Consider the following 17,677-nt stretch of genomic DNA (forward strand, 5'->3'; position numbering starts at 1 on the left):
GGTCCTGAAAAAAATCTATTTTACTTTTTGAATTATTGTTTTTGGTTAATGGTCAAGTTTGGATGCAGAAAAATAGACTTATTAAATATACATAATCATACAGTACCAGTTTATTTTATAGCTGTTGGAGAATTTACAGTATTTAATGAGCCAGCAAGTAATTCTGATTCCAAACGTTTTTATGAGAAGGTAATGTGCTTGGATTCTTAGAATGTTCAGTGCTTGCATAATATTAATGCAAAGTCCTTAACAAGAAACCATACGGACAAGTTATCAAAGAGCTTAGAAGAGGAGCAGGGTGAAACAGGGTCAGTAAGTATAAAAATAAAAGAATGCTCATTAGTACTGTGGTTATTTTATCTTTGTCTTCAGTCTGTAAGTACACAAAATATGTATCAGCTTTGTTTGACATAATGATTGTTCAAGTAGCACATTAATATTGTGCAGAGAGAGTGAGAGAAAACCAACCTGCCTATCTGCTGTGAATATTCCCATTCCCATGTTCTGCCATTTGACCTACAAACATGACAAAAAACTCATTAGTTCGTAGTTCGCAGAAATGTACTCCTCTCTACTTAAGGTATTTAGAAAGATTATAACTATTCTATATATGGTTAAGGGGCTTTACATCAACATTTTGGTGTGGAAAATGTTAGGGGGTGGTTTGCATATAGCCAGCAACATTTTAATCCACAATTGTAGTCTATTGATGGGCAAAAAAAAATCGGCAAGTTGCATAAGAGTCTGCACTGGTGCTAATATGTTAACTGCTGAGCAGTGAGTGGAAAGTTCTTTACATTTATGAGGGTGCAAAATATTGGTATTTCATCAGACTAATCAGCATTCCCTGTTCAGCAGTTTGTGGCAAGGCATGGGGCAAAACCATTTCAAAGCACACTTGCCTTCCAGCAACTGTAAAGGTAAACACATTTTAAAAGGCATAAAGCACAAATGTTTGTTTTTTGCATTTTCAGTTCACTTTATTGATAGCTAGTTGGAATGGCTTAATATTGTTTTATTTTAGAGATTAACGGCAATATGTGTTTTGCCAAAAATGTTTATTAATCACTTTAGATTTATTAGCTAAAATTTGTTTTAATCGAATACATCATTCATTGTAATCATAACATGGCAACAGCCCAGAATGTGAACCCTGCAGTGTGTACTTCTTGACCAGTAGATACCATTGATACTGATAATATAGGTTTTGCACTTGATGCATTTACTTGGATAGGTGGAAGCGGTTTTTAGACTGTTATGACCTTTTTAGCTGTGGGATGCCCTCGTGTGGTTTACAATATAACTACTCAATCTCCATTGTTATTTAATACATTGTAATAGGAGTGTTTTGATCATGGGAAAGGTGCTATATAAACTATTTTTTTGAAGACTCAATAAAAACAGGTATTATAAAAGGATTCTCTGCACATTCATATTTTTATGTAACTTCTGTTTACAGCTATTGAGCAGTGGCCACCATGTGTTCGAGTTATTGTTGTGCGATCACCTGTCCTGCAAACTGGGATGCTTTATATTATCACTGCAGATAAATCTGCGACCATTGGAAGGTAAATCTACAACATTAATAGTAAAAATGCCACATTATGCTGTGCTTAATCATTTATGCTTGTGATAATGCATTATGGTATAACAAAACATTTCAGTTTATTCTTTGTCTATCTGGAGCTATTACTGTGTTTACAATAGTCATGTTTAAAGACCCGTAGTTTCTCATTTCTAATGCAATTTGTTGTTTAAAGAGCTTTACATGTATTTATACCCTGTAAGATATCTGTACTCTTAATTGTTAATGTAAAAGAAGGTAATTAAAAGGAATTAATTGCAGCTATTAACACTTTCTGTTTGTGTACCTAAAGTCATTTTAATAATGTTGAATGAACATGAGGATAAACCGAAAAATACAATATTGTAATTTCACTTTTGCATATTGCAGTTTCTAAATACATATCTTGTCTTCCCCCTCAGGGAGAAGGATATGGAGCATGCAATCCGAATTCCTGAAGTTGGTGTCAGCAAGGTAACCTAAAATTAAGTGCCGAGTTAATTGAATATTAAACGTGTTAGTAAGGACAGGGTGACTAGGTTATGTATTTATAGCTGGAGATCAACCAACTCTAATTATTTAATCTGAAAGCTATAAAACTATGTTCAACCAACACTGAAAATGAGAGACTCATCATTATTCAGCATTTCAAGTGTAATTAAGATTAAAAACCACACTGTGTCTACATTTTCATTTTATTGTTTGAATATCTTTCTAGCGGTCTATCTAGCTTCTATGAAAAGCTAGATATCTCTATCTCTGATTTGTAATCATAATAAATGCATTACTTCCAGGACTGCATATTAAACCTTATTATAGCAGGTCTTGTAACAAGTTTGATTTTTGACAAAGCAGATAATTTCAAATAGTCCAAACTAATGGAACGGCTCATATGGACAATGCAGTAAGTGAAAATTGGTGATAGTCAAACTTTATTTTACCACCTTTCTTCTGAAATGTTTATATATAAAAAAGAGCAAAGGACCCATAGAAAATCTCATTCATAGCCTAGCAGTTTGAGTTGGTTGGTTAATGCAACAGTGTTAAGGCATATTTAATCAGTAACAATACTGCTACTATCTAATGAAATATAAAATTTTACTTTTCTTTAGTTTCATGCTGAGGTATACTTTGACCATGATTTACAGAAATATGTCATTGTTGACCAGGGAAGTCAAAATGGAACTGTCATCAATGGAAACAGGATTTTACAGGTAAGTGTATGCAAGTTATATGTATGGTTGTGCCCAGGTTGTTTCCTATGCCTTTGTTCCTAGAATTTAGGCCACAATGCTTTCTTTGCAAGCTATTAATTTATTTTTTTAACAGATTCTGTCCTCTATCCAAACTAGAAACAAGCCAAAGCTGCTTTGGGCATCTTTAATGTTGTAACCCAATCAGTACTTAAACCTTCCATACTGCATGGGTCTTTTTTTTTTTTTTTTTTTTTATTTATATATTTATTTTTTACTTTTAATGTTCATTTAAACGGTACATTAGCTTACATTGTGTATTTCTTTTGAGGTAAAACTTCTAAAATGTTGTAATGGTACCAAATTGCAGATCAAAGGATTACATTTAAATCTGATTGAAGCTACCATTTTTGCAAGAGGTGCTGCAGGGTATATTTATACTCAGAATTCCCATATTACCAGTTTGAATTCAAAAGAATACGGTCTTGAGTAAAACTGTTTTCCAGTGACCATCAACAATAGCCAAGGACAGTCACTAGGAAAAGCAGTAACTGATCCGTGGAAGGAAGGTTTTACTCCTGGTCAATAGTATGTGGCATGTTCAAGAGCAAGGAGCTCCATTGAACTAATTAATATTGGCCCCTGGTTTTTCAAAAAAAAAAAAAAAAAAAAAAAGGCCTACAAATATTGTATTGTATTTAAAATGTTTGATTAGTTGCATACTACTTCTGATACATCAATTAACTGATGGCATTATAACTGAGGCCCATTGATTTACAAAATATCCGCAGTGAACTCAGCTAGTATATGTGTGTGTATGAAAAGAATGAGATATAGATAAAGATATGTATAATACACATGCTACATCAGGTTAGACTCTTTACTTTTTTTTGTTTATGAAATAAATTGGAACTGTACATTAATATATTCATAATGAAAAAAAATTGTTTTAGTTTGTTGAAGTTGTATTTGCTAATTTTTGCTTCCGATCTCGACAAAATGTTCAAACTTTTGCATGGTACTGCATATACAAACACGAGTCTAAACTACATATTTTTTTTCCTTTCAGCCTAAAACAAAATGTGACCCATATGCTTTGGAACATGGTGATGAAATTAAAATGGGTGAAACTGTATTATCTTTTCATATTCACCCTGGTAATGACACTTGTGATGGATGTGAGCCGGGTCAAGTGATAGCACACTTGAATCGACACAAAAAAGAATTGTCTGGTGAGTATACTGCTGGCCATCCAGCTGAAAATTTGGACATGGAATGGTACAGGTTAACCTTTTCCATGAAAAATGCATTTAAAATGTATGGGGGGAAAAAATGACAAATTAAATACAGTTAATTAAATTAAGTTAAAGACTGTAGTGCACTTTTTAATTCTTTTCAAATTGATGCATTATTGAATATTGTGGTCACTTGTGCTGCTATGTACTTTATGTTCTATAGGTTGAAACATTTTGATTTTCATTTGTATCTTTTTGGGGAAAAATCATTTCAACCATTTTATATAGAGATTAAACTTAACAGAAGTAGGCTGACCCTGGTGTAAGCACTGGTCTGTATGTAAAATAAAAAATATCATCATAATTTTTAGCTATATTCATCTTGTTTATCTTACTTTTTCTTTTACTAGGATTAGTTCATAGTAAAGAAGATAAAGAAGTACTTAGACAAAAAGAGTTGAAACATATTAAAGGAAAATATGGTCTAAAAGTAAGTTTTCTTTTATGCTTGCAAACTTACTTGTAAACATGTGTGGTTGCATTTATGATTAGGAGGCCATTTTTTAGGTTGTTTGAAATTTCTAAAATGGTATTGTCTGTTACGTAATATAGTACGTTTCTGTTATGAGCCAACAGTATTTTATCATGTAAGGTGCCATTCTTTGTTGAACACTTTACTAAGGCACTACTGCTTTATTTTTGAAATTTTATTTAATCAAATGACTTGCTCATGAGCAGACTATAAAAAGGGTGTGGTTAGCCTGGTGTAAGTATTAGGTAACTAAGAAACTGTTTTGTACTAGAAAATATTTGTGTAGGCTTAGTTTCTCAATTCTTATTTGTGACATTCTTGTTGAAGGAATTATTTTAAATTAACAGCAGAGCGTCCACCTTACAGTAATATGTTGCTGATTTAAAGGCTTTCAGTTGGGATTGTATGTCATATTGTGGGCCATGCGCATGAAAGTGTTGGACTTATTTTGTTTTTGTTTTTTTTTTGTTTTTTTTACTGATTTTTTTTTTTTCTACTCTTGACAGCATAAAAACATATCTCCTTCAGTATAGATGAACTGTTCCCTAATAAACTGACTTTAGTTCATGTTCAATATCATTGCGTCCTGCAATGGAAGGATATTGCACTTAGCTGAGCTGTGCTCAGTTTATCAATTTTATCATTTATATCCATTCTTGACCATGGGCTATTGGCATTTAAGTCTTTGAAATTATTTTATTATTATTTTATTGTGTGCAGTGCTTTGACATGAAGCATTGTAAACTATATCCCAAACAGATCAGAAGAGTCTGGCATAAATCAAACATCTGGGGTTGGAGTAAAGCTGTTTGCAGTATTCTATTTTTTTTTTTTTCTGAAATTCAGAACAGTGATTATGATGATACAAAGTTATTGAAAAGCTCAGTTTATAAGGACCGAGCAGAAAAACGAAGGCAGACTGTTGGCAGTGAAGGAACCTTTCAAAGAGATGATGCTCCTGCTTCAGTTAACATGTAGGTAATTTTTCCACAGTACTATTATTTCTTAAACATATACGTACTGTACATTTTGATGTGTGTGTGTGTATTATTGCAGTGCACTTGACTCGGTTTTCTACTTAAAGCCACAAAAAGTCTTTGATAGTGTGACTTTTTTTAAATGAATGACCATACTCTTGCCCTGGAATCTACCATTATCTTTTTGGGTATTTTTGAGAGATCACAATTGTATTATTAACACTTGATTGTAATGGTTTTTATGGGACCACATTTTCTGTCAAAAACCAAATCAGGAACTATTCACTGACAAGAAGCTGCAGTTAAAATCCGTGCATTATCCCGGTCAGGGTCATCATGAGCAAGTGAAACTAAAATCTGTGAGTGTCGGCTGCTTTCCTATTCAATACTTATTCTAATAAACACATGAACTAGTATTCATAAGTCTGGAATTGCCAAGAAATTTTCATATTTTTTGAAAGAAACTGATACTTTTTCATGAAAGTATAAATAATTTGATTTTAAAGTATAGCCAAGACGTTAATAGTGTTGCAAATGGCCAGTACTATTAGAAATGACAGATTCGTTTATAGTTGCGCTGTGTCCAGCAGGTTGTCCCTGCCTTGCACCCAATGCTGGCTAGAATAGGCTCTAACCCCTGCAACCCTGCCCAGGATTAGGTGGGTTTAGAAAATGTTATGGTTTGGTATTCACATAATGGCTTCAAAGCCTCATTTTCAGCAGCTATTACTCCAGTGTCCTAATGATCACCAATAATTAAGAAAAAGATAGTTAAGTTCCAATTAGTTATTGGAGAAACCTTTGTAATTATGTTAGGACAGCTAAAACATGTTATGCTGCTCAGTAAAGTAAGGGATTGCAAGATAGTGGCATTGCTGTACTTCATTTGTTGGTTCAAAAAATGGAAAAATCAAACCATTTCCTGAAGAAACATGTTAGCCTGTTGTTTTGTGAAATAAGTTATACCATGTGTCAGATTGTCAAGATTATATACAAAGGTTATATGTCAAGATTATATACAAAGGTATCCACTACTGTATTGAGAGGTGATGGCAAGAGGGATCTATCCATCTGTCCTTTTTATGCCTTGTTGGCTTTGGATTGTATTATTGTAGTTGTTTAAATGGCCAATCTAAGTTAGTGTTTCCCTTGTAAGAGTTAATGTGTGGCATGTTGTGATGGTTGTCATGTTTCTAATTAGTGTTGTTAAAGAGGCGTGAAGTTGGTTGTGTTCAGGCTGCTACATGTAGATGCTAGTGTTGTTTTGGAGAGTTTGCTTGCGAGTTATTTTGCTTTATTTGTTATAAAATTTGATAAAGGACTTCATTCTTCGGTCCTGTGGTGATTGCTTCCTATAATTGTGTTAACTCAGTTGAGGAGTAACAATAGAAAAGATTAACCAGGATACTATGTATACAAATTGGAAATGTTGTTTAAAAACTGTGCTTGCAGTTCACCACAAGAATTGCTTTTGTTGATTAGAAAATTAGAATATGGGTATCATTGATGAGTGACTTAAACTTTGTTGTTCTTTTTGTTTTTAATATTTTTCGCCATTATTGCTCAATAAATATTAAATTAAAATGCTATTTTCATGCTTGAATTTTAAATGAATTCTTATACTAATCTTTATTATAAAACATACTTGTATGTATGGATAATTAGGAAAGAAGTCTAGTTACTTATGGACATGTGCAATAAAGAATGATCTCGGTATTATTCATATTACTAACCAAGAATGGTAAACCGGATATGGACGCAGGTACATGGCATGCCCATGGACGCAGCAGACATAGTGCGCAGGCGCCGACAGCGAGCGAAGTCTGATCCACCGAGAACGAAGGAGTCACAGCTCAAAAACGAAGTAGCTCAACTAACGTAAATAAGAAATGAGGCAACGTGCCCATAGGTAACGACACAGCCACACAAAAAAGAGGATTCCACGCTGCACCCCAGAGTCAAACGGAAGAGGCTACGGAGGCCCCACAGGTCCACAAAGAGAGTACGAAAGGCACATGCGCCTACAACGCGCTTCTGAACTAAACGGCCACACTACACAGCATGGTCCACGCGCTTCTAACACACCTACGGAGGCCCCACAGGTCCACAAAGATGCGAGCCCGCATGGATAAAAACAATAGACGTGGGTGCCTACAACGCACGTCTGAAACCACGGAAGCAAAACTGTCTCAGCTCCAAAACCAAACAGCTCAACTAACGGAGCTACAAAAATGAGCCCGCATGGACAAATACAATGTACATAGACGCCTACAATGCGCGTCTGAAACTGCGGAAGCAAAGCAGGCACGGGTTCAAAACGAACGACCACAACTGACGGAGATACATACAGAGGCGAGCCCGCCTGAATACAATTAATGAACGTAGGCGCCTACAACGCGCCTCTCAAACAGCAGAGTGAATAGATAAACAGCAAAGAAAGGAACGACAGACGGCCGATAAACGATTCCGCCAATTAGCTGACAGCGCATTCTGTAATGAGTCCACTATTAGTGGACATTCATTAGGATTAATGAATATACTTCCTTTGTTCGTCATCTACACCTTTACACTCCAATATATCTCATACATTCATCAATGTATTTCGGGTTACCCAACACCGGGGGTAGGCGAGCGAAGCGAGCAGGGGGCGGAGACCCCTTGTATACAGAAGAACAGATGAACACAGAGTATAAATACCCTATATTGACACTCATGACTGTCAGCCCTGCTGATTTTTTGTTTCCCCCAGCTTATATAGTAATTTAGCATCTGTTTAGATGAGGGTCCTAACTTAATAGGTACATTTATCTGAAAGCAGTACTGGGACAAAAAAAAATAACTTCAGGTTGATTTTAAAATTTGTATTAAGAAAGACCTCGGCTGAGAACACACTGCTCTGCATCGATAAGTAATTCTACAAAATACCCTGTAACTTTCAGAAAAAAATGTTATTTTCATAGCATTTTTACTTGGAATAATATTAGACAGTTGAAGCCCTATGAAAAATATGTTTGTGCTTTATTATTCAAACAAATAACCAGTGGTAGACATAATTATACATTTAACTGTTTTTTGTGTTCTGCCATTTGATATTTACAGATTATTGGATTACTTTTTTTTTTTGAAGATTTTTTGAGACTTTCAAAATGTAACATGCATTTTTTACACAACAAATCTAAAAAAATGTTTTCCCTCTCTGTCTCTAAATTAGTGAAATCAGTGATGAAAATAAGGGTCGTAAAATGCTGGAAAAAATGGGCTGGAAAAAGGGAGATGGACTTGGAAAAGATGGTAAAGGAAGAAAGGATCCGGTACGTTTCTAGTGAACTTGAATTTGGTGTATAAAACATTCATTCATTCATCCAACCCCCTATATTCAGCAGTAAATGTAATGGTCATATCTTCAAACTTACATCAGTTTGCCATTGCTTTATAAAAATTGTATTTGTAATTTTACAAGGGAGAATTTTATTGCCGTCTTTTTTTTTTCCTTTGGTATATTCTTCTTGTATCCAAGTTATCAACATTTTATCATAACCCAAAAACCTATGTTATCCTCATGATGATATTCTTTAGGTCCTGAACTAGTGTGGCGCTGAGGAGTCACCCATTTTATGGCTGCACTTGGGTCCTAATCTGGGATCGTGAGGTGGTTTATCATGTGGTGGGTGCGGCGACATGCTCTATCAATGCATGCTCCTAACCTCTTGTTCAGGGGGAATGGTAAAATTTTATTTTGGACTAAGCCAGCTCTTTAATCTGTTCCCACTTCTGCATTTATGATATTCTGGGTTGAGTAGACACCATTAGACACACAAATGTAATTTTGATGACTGATAATTTTCATAACTGTAAAAGCAAAAACAGTTAAGATTATATATATAATATATATATATAATATAATATATAATCTAGTTGATCAGGCCAGAAGCTCCAGACTGCAAAAAGCTTGATAATCGGCTGTTGAAGTCCAACTCCTTCTGGGGACCCTGTAGCTTACACTGTGACTGTACATGTGCAAGTGAGTTGTGCACATAAATGCATTGTCAATTCAGTCTTTTAGTGTAATTTCCCATCTCTACCCCCTGCTCTTTCATGGCCATAACCCACATTTGCTGCTTCACTGTGGGATTTCTTTAGAATTGCAATTATGACCTCAGGAATTGTAATTAGTTTACCTGTTATGTATGGAGTAAACATTGAGTATCCGATTTCATAGCTCTCCAGTGTGTTTGGAATGGCATTGAAACCGTGTTTAAATAAAGTATTTATTACCTGTTTTATTCATAATTTATTTCTACAAATTTAAAGATAGGATTATTTGCTGAAAGTTTTGTTTTTATTGAAATATACAATTTGTAATACTTGGAAGAAAATACTGTTGCTGGTGTTGAAACTAAAAGAAATGTTGTTAATTTTATCACTAACTTTTTATATATCAGTTCTTTTAATTACACAATAACAAGGAAGTCAGAGTTTAACCTGACAGAAAATCGGACATTTCAATGATTGAAACAGAATCAAACACTTTACCACCACGCTGCCCCAGAGTGTCTAAATTTTAAAGTATAAATAGCTATATACTTTTTTAATTTGTGTTGCATTTTACTTCTGCGTTCGTCTTTTTGCAATGCAGAGCTTACAAATGCTAGCATATTTCTACCTTACACACACAGACAAATCTAGTAACATTTTTATTAGTTTTAAAATTTATAGCAATAACATTTTATTGAAATGCTACAATTTCTTTTTTGTCCATTTCTTTCCCATCTGTATTCCACTTCCACCAATATAATTTGGTCTGTGCTATTATGCTATTATGCAATTTGCTGGGTAAAGCACTTTCTAATACTGCTTGTTGTGACAGATTCTAAATAAAGCAAATTTTGATTAAAGAATTATAGATCTGTTTTCTAGGTCTCAGATGCTAATTTGGAGCATTTTCAAGAATGACTCAAAAGATGGCTGCAGATGGTGATAGATGCATTTGGCAGGAACTGAATATTGAGTTAAAATGATCAAGTTACATAAGCTGTGTTAGATGTTACAAGAACATTATTGCTACTGTAGTGGTATATAATTATTGCTTAAATGTTGTTAGTCATGGCAGTCTTTAGAAAGCTCATTATTTGTTGTTTTAGGAATAGATTAACTTTTATTAATGGTACAAAATTAAAGCTCCAATATGTTTGTTATATAGTTTACATTCTTGTGATTTTTTTTTTTTTGTTTCTAACTTTAATTTCTTTTTTATATATTCAGAGTTTTTTCCAGTTGATTTTATTATATTTATGACTTTTAAACATTTTCTTATCCTGGATAGTAGTATAACCAGCATTTTAAGCATTTAAAAAGATTTATTATATCCTCCACATCCTCACAAAACATTGATTCTTTAATAGAAATACTATAATTAACTTAGTTTGTATCCCTTTCTATTTTCAGATTCAGCTTCAGATACGTAAAGCTCATTCAGGACTGGGGGCAAGCACATCTCTCTGTGTTGAGGATTCTCTGATAGTCAAAAGCAAAACGCAAAAGAACTGGGAGAAAGCTAGGGAAAGGTTTGCTGATGCATGTCAGACGGAGCCAAAGAAAGCGAATGTCAGTCCAAAGACTTGGGTTAAATCTGATGGGGAATAAAAGAAGAATCAATAACATGTTATTGATTTTAATTAAAAGAAAAAAGATCACTGAACTCTGAAAGACTGATAATAAAATTAGAATCTATTCTGTGTAAAAGAAATGTAGTAATTTGTGGGCATATGAGTACATTATACTGGATAACAATTATCCTCAGTGCCCAGCTTGCCTTTATTTAAGTTTATGATGTTTGTTTATAAAACATCTTATTAATGTAATCAAATATGCTTTGGTTTTATTTTGTAATCTTTAAAAAGTATTGTATAGTAATGCAGTAAAATACTCCTGGAATTCGATTTCTTGCTTATCTCTCATTTAATTATTTTCATTCTTTACTATGGGAAGTAGAAAGATATTTGAAGAGAAACTACCCAGAGTTGGTTTGGACTTGTGGAGCAAGAAGTAGAGAATAATGATGTGAATGTTTTGAGAACAAGGCCAAGAATGGAGATTAATAAGATGTGTTTGAATGTGGTTGGAGTGACATTGGAAAGATGGGTCTTGATGCTAAGGATATCCATCTTTTTATCACATCTTGCATCGATTATTGTAATTCCCTACTGGCAGGTGCCCCTTCTAATCTTATATCACAGCTCCAGCTTATTCAAAACTCAGCTGCAAGAGTCCTTACACGGACCAGCAGCAGTGAACACATAACGCCCATCCTGCTCCATCTTCACTGGCTCCCTGTGTCTTACAGAATCAAATATAAAATCCTACTAATAATCTACAAAGCCTTAAACGACCTTGCGCCAAACTACATCATTGACCTACTCCATCACTATGTGCCTGCCCGCCCTCTAAGGTCCTGTGATTCTGGAAATCTTGTTGTACCCCTCACTAATCTACACTCCATGGGTGACAGGGCCTTCAGCTGTATAGCGCCCAGACTCTGGAATGACCTACCAAAATTAATCAGGTCAGCTGACTCCATGAATTCTTTTAAAAAAAGCAGCTCAAAACTCATCTGTTCAGGAAGGCTTTTAGCTCTACTTGACTTTATTACCCTTCTCTGTTTACTTCTCTGTCAAGATGCTCATGTAACCTGTATGTGTGTGTGAGACCATCAATTATGTTGTCTGTTAGGCTTTTTTTTCACTGTCGTAATCTTCTCTATCTGGTTTGTACAATCCTGTATACTGTATAGATTTTATAACAATAAAAGGGGAAGTCAGAAGCATGAAAACAACTGCACATTGGGGCACTCGGGGACGGAACAGGATCAAGAGCAAAACAATTCTTTTAAGATGCTGGAGAACTGTTTAAAATCTGATAACCAAAAAAGAAGAGCAGTTTGGTAGAAAAAAAATCTGCTTTTTGACTACACAAAATAACAATTAAAAAAAATTACTAAACACACGTGCAAAATAAGGTGTCTGGAGTGACACAGTGCTGAAATTACTGCACGGTAAAATAAAAAAAAATGCTCTTTTACAATCAAATGTCTGTGTTTGCTTTCAAATATTTTTTTCATATACTGTACATTAGAACTATGTGTATATGTACAGTAGTACAGTGTGTGTGTGTAATATATATATTAAAATGTGTGTGTATATATAAGATGTAAGATACCTTTGTTGTCACTATACAATGAAGGATCATTTGGAGCAATATAGTGTGTATGTGTGAGGATATGTACAGCATATACAGTACCCTCCACAGTTATTGGCAACCCTGGTAAATATGTTAAAGTGGCTATTAAAAAATATATATACTCCTTTTGGTGAATTACCTTAAACTCATACTAAACAAATTAGGGAAATCTAACCTTTAACTGAAGTAAACCTATTCTGAGAAAAAAAAAAAAAACCTCATCAAGAAGTAATTCTCTTTAACAAGACCACTTGTGCTACAATTAGTGGCACATCTATTAACATCGATCATAAAACCAAACAGTGTTCAAAAAATGCAGTGTGTTCAATTAATCGTGAATCCATAATAATAGTGTCTGTGTGGAAGTTAAAATATTCAAATAATAAATACTCCATTCCATTAAAATGGGTTAAAATCACAGGGAGGAATCTGTTCTTTAAAAACGCACAAACCCTGGTGCATTGTTCTAAAACTGATGTCTCCTCTGCACAGCTTTCTTTTCCTCACAGGCTCGGCTCCCAGCTGCCATCATGGGCTCCCGGCAGGACGCCTCACTGTCGCTACCTGATTTGGACGACACACGTGCAGAAAAAGGTATGTAAATTCTGTTCCCATTTCACGATATTTTTTTTTACAACTTTTGACAAGTATAAAATGTCAACTTTTTTTTTTTTTTATTTACTTCCTTGTTGTTTGTTATTGTTGAAAGAGTGAATCTAGAACTAAACAAATATTTTTGCTATTTAAAAGGCAAACTTATCATTAAAGACACAACCTGAACAGTCAGCATGCAAATTACAATATGCAGAGTGCCAGTTGTGTTCCTACTTATCTGCTGAGACAAGAGATAAACAGTTTTGTTCGATTAGGAAGACGCACAAGCCAAAGTACATCTTTATTGTTACGAAACAATTATCAAATGTTACCTCATGTACAAAAAACTTCTGTGAACAGAATTACAATGAATTACGAAAGTAATTCATTTTACACTAACTTAGAAACGATCTGAGGTTTCTGGTCCACGTAGTGACACTCGCTCCTTCATCTCAGGAGCATCAGGCCACTCCAGCTACCCCAAAATGCTCAGTTGGGGCAGCCCTCTTCAGCGCCCTTCCCAGGACTGCTTGTCGTTACAACACTTGATGGGATTCCGTTTGTGACATTGCAGTCTTGTCATTTTTTTTGTAGGTGCCCATGCTGCTTGGTTTGAAGCTGCTGATTTGGTTTGATGGAATACGGCTGGTGGACTCATCCCTGACTGATGCAACTTATCAGTTACTTACGTGATCGGTTATTTTGTGTTTTATGTTTGCAATTCATTTAGAACACTTTGATATCAAAGAGTCTGTTTCTGTTGATCAGTGTCAAAAAAGCCAAATTAATCCACTGTGATTCAGTGTGGTATAACAAGAAAACGTGAAAACTTCCAAGGGGTGAATACTTTTTATAGGCACTCTGTGTATGTCAAGTAAAGTTAGGTTGGGAGTTTTAGTCTGGAAAGTTTGGATTGCTTCTGGTCGGAGTCCAGTTGCGATGATGTCGTTCCCTTTTTGTACGAATTCCCCTCACTGATACGTCAGTTTGATTCCAATCAGCTTTGGCCTGATGAACACGTGGCCTTGAATCAAAATGCAACAAACTCGGAGCAGCAGCTAAGTGAAATGCAGTATGTTTGCTTTGCTTTTAGTTATGACACACGATCAGAGGAGGTGAATTCAAATGCAGTGTGCTTTTATACTGCATTTCAAAAATTGTGTGCTGCAGTGAAAAGCAGTTGATCATTTGGTTGATGCGTTTTTAATCACGACACAATAAAACCATCCCAACATTAAATATACCGCATGCATAAGCATTCATTGCATTACAATATAATTAACATTTTAGATTACATTTAATTTTGAGCCAAATCTTTCACATTCCTCTGTCATTTTCATTGAGCGGCTTATTAAAAAAAATTCTAAGCCATTAAAACCTAAATTCACCTGTTTAAAAGGGAAATACACATTTAAGGTTTTGAACTGTAATAAATTAACAAAAATTAAGCCCAATGAGTACATTGTTTGAGCAGCAAATAAATGGGTACGTATTAATCTAATTAATTTAAAAACTTAACTTTCTTTTGATTTTTCTTGCTTTCTAGTTATTCCAATGTGTGTTCAGACCAAAGTGTGTGTGTGTGTGTGTATATTTATTTACTTATTTACTTACCTTATCTGTCTATTTATGCATTTTATTTATAAAGCTTATGTAAAAAGCCAAATTTCCCCTGGAGACAAATAAAGTTCTGTCTATCTAATAAAATGGTAGAAGTAAATACCTGTAGACCCTCTGACCCTCCAAGATCATTACTGAGGACCCCAGCTTTGTCGGTCTATTCACCTCATCAAAGGGATCAGTGTCTGTATGCCCACCTCGTTATGTCTCTGTCATTCCATCTGACGGTGCATCACAAACATTAACAGTGCTTTTGTGAATCCCATACCAAATGGAATATAACAGACATATGCATTGCATTTGTCATTCCAACAGATGGTGCATCACTTAATTTAAGACCACTTTTACAAATTCCACACCAAATGGCATATAACAGAGACATGTCAATTGCTTTTTTCATTCCAATAGATGGTGCATCACAAATATTTGCATATAATTTATTACCACAAATGTTTTTTGATGCACCATCTGTTGGAATGACAAATGCAATGCATTTTATTGCTACATGCATTACAAAATGCATTCCAATAGGTGGCGCACTGAGGTCTACTTTGATTATTCAGATATCAAGCTGTCTAAGATGGGTATCACAGCTGGTATTTGTAATAAAATTGTAGTTTCTCCATCTGTCACTTAATTACTCGCAAAATAACAAGGCTAGAGCTTTGATCTTGGTCCTAATCAAATGCTTATGATCTGATATGTGCTGGAAATTCAAAAACATTTAGGTAGCGGCAACCTGGTGGCAGAGCCGGTTCTAGGATTTTTGCTGCCCTAGGTGAAGTTGTAAATGGTACCACGCCACCCACTTCACTTTGAGGGGAATCATCACTGCCAGACCTGGGGCCTCATGTATAAACGGTGCGTACACACAGAAATGTTGCCCACAAACGTTTCCACGCTCAAATCGCGATGTATAAAACCTAAACTTGGCGTAAAGCCACGCACATTTCCACGGTACCTCATAACCTGACGTACGCAATTTCTCCGCTCGGTTATGCCGACTGGCGGCACCCAGCGTCAAAGCAGTGCTACTGTTCCTGTGTGGTCACCCTTTCTTTCTTAGATCCACATTCCTGACGCGGCTTTATAAATACACTGAAACTAACTGCATATTGTTATTAGTGTAACGCATCTGATTGTAATTAATCTGCAGCAATATAATGGTCCAGGGAATAGCCATAGTATTCCAAATACCATAACTGCTTTAGCGTTGTTACTCTCACTGCATTTTCTTCTTTCAGCTGCTCCCGTTAAGGGTTGCCACAGCAGATCATCTTTTTCCACATTACTCTCACTGCACCACTCGGAGTATTTATATCACTGTATCTGAGTGGGGAATCACAGCAGCAGCTGATTGGAAAGAGAATTATCTGTATACAGCATGAAGCAGACGCTGCCTCAGCCATGGCAAAACGCTTCAGAGACCTTCCGGACTTCGCGGTTTAGAAAACGTTTCATCCCAAGAACTATAAACGCACTCAATCAAGTGCTCCTTGTAGAACTGTTTGTACTTATAAGTACAATTACCTCACTGTAAACTTGCGATAGTTATAATATTGCACAACCTGCGCCACTTTATAAAGCGCGTATTTACATATGATGATGATATCATTTTTAAGATGAAATGCAGCAAGATAAGTTGATTATATTATACAGCTAAAACTTTAACTTCATTTAAATAATCTGTATTGTTAATAATTAAACATGTGAGGACACGGTGCCGTAGCGCTACCTAGTTCAGGGATTGTTCCTGCATTGCATTGTATTCTTGCTGGTGCTGACGCGACACTGGTAGGATAGACGGATAGAATAATTAAACTTGTACTACAAAGATACTTCAATGTTCCTTAAAAGTTTTGAAGAATCGGCGTTCTAAGCTTACAGATGGCTTCACGTCTATTACAGAGCTGATTGTGTGGCGATTGGGTATTTGGAGAAAGAAAAGTAAGGACAGGAATTGGAGGTTAGTACGTTTGAAAGAGAGAGAACTTCTGTAATAAATTATTTCATCAAAGGTCGCGCAGCAAGCCTCTTGCGTGAGACATGAACAAGCACTGCGCCACCGTGTTCCCATGTTTAATAACATGCTTTCATTCCTATCATGAAAAAGATATCACGTATACATCTCAGTATTTTAATTATTCAGAGAGCTGAAATATCACGAATGTAATGGATTATGTGTCCTGTCAGAGAAAAAGAAAGCCCATTTAAGAAGCAGGTAGTGATTCACACACAGAGCACATAGAAGATCAAATGCACAACAAAGCATTTAACGTGCTACTTTAGTTACAATGCGATTAAAGAAACTAGTAAATTAAACGATTTTAAGATGAAGTTTATGATCTACTTTAATAGCAAAATAAACTACGTGATAAAGTGGAAATTTCGAGATTGACATTTCGTGCTTTTTTCCCCACTGTGTGCCTTTTTTTTGTCTGTACCCTAATAAGCTTTCATATGACACTCAGACGGTGGGCTACGACTCACTTTTTCACAGCGACTTTGATATGTGATTTCTTTTTTATTTCGGGCACTGTGCGACTTTGTGAACTTGAGCTTTCAAGTTTCTCCGACACTCGGTCACTCAATCAACTTCATTTTGTTGATTATACCACTGTTTAAACCAACAAATAGTATGTTTTACCTTTGCCTCCACTTGGTATTCGCTGAAATTCTTATATTTTCTCCCGTGCTTTTCCCATTGTCTCTTCACAGAAGGCTAT

General features: G+C 35.3%; 1 protein-coding gene across 1 annotated transcript in view; it reads left to right on the forward strand.

Moving 5' to 3' along the window:
• Positions 1 to 11,438, forward strand: part of aggf1 (angiogenic factor with G patch and FHA domains 1) — a 54,114-nt gene extending 42,676 nt beyond the window's left edge. The window contains exons 8-15 of the mRNA XM_051929483.1: positions 1,460 to 1,568; positions 1,987 to 2,038; positions 2,677 to 2,778; positions 3,827 to 3,989; positions 4,403 to 4,482; positions 5,371 to 5,498; positions 8,713 to 8,812; positions 10,947 to 11,438. Coding sequence (XP_051785443.1) covers positions 1,460 to 1,568; positions 1,987 to 2,038; positions 2,677 to 2,778; positions 3,827 to 3,989; positions 4,403 to 4,482; positions 5,371 to 5,498; positions 8,713 to 8,812; positions 10,947 to 11,144 — 932 coding nt within the window. The 3' untranslated portion in view covers positions 11,145 to 11,438. The remainder of the gene's footprint in view (positions 1 to 1,459; positions 1,569 to 1,986; positions 2,039 to 2,676; positions 2,779 to 3,826; positions 3,990 to 4,402; positions 4,483 to 5,370; positions 5,499 to 8,712; positions 8,813 to 10,946) is intronic.
• The last annotated feature ends 6,239 nt before the right edge of the window (positions 11,439 to 17,677 follow it).

Source organism: Erpetoichthys calabaricus, chromosome 7 (genome assembly GCF_900747795.2).
Source record: "Erpetoichthys calabaricus chromosome 7, fErpCal1.3, whole genome shotgun sequence".
NCBI classification, from domain to species: domain Eukaryota; kingdom Metazoa; phylum Chordata; class Cladistia; order Polypteriformes; family Polypteridae; genus Erpetoichthys; species Erpetoichthys calabaricus.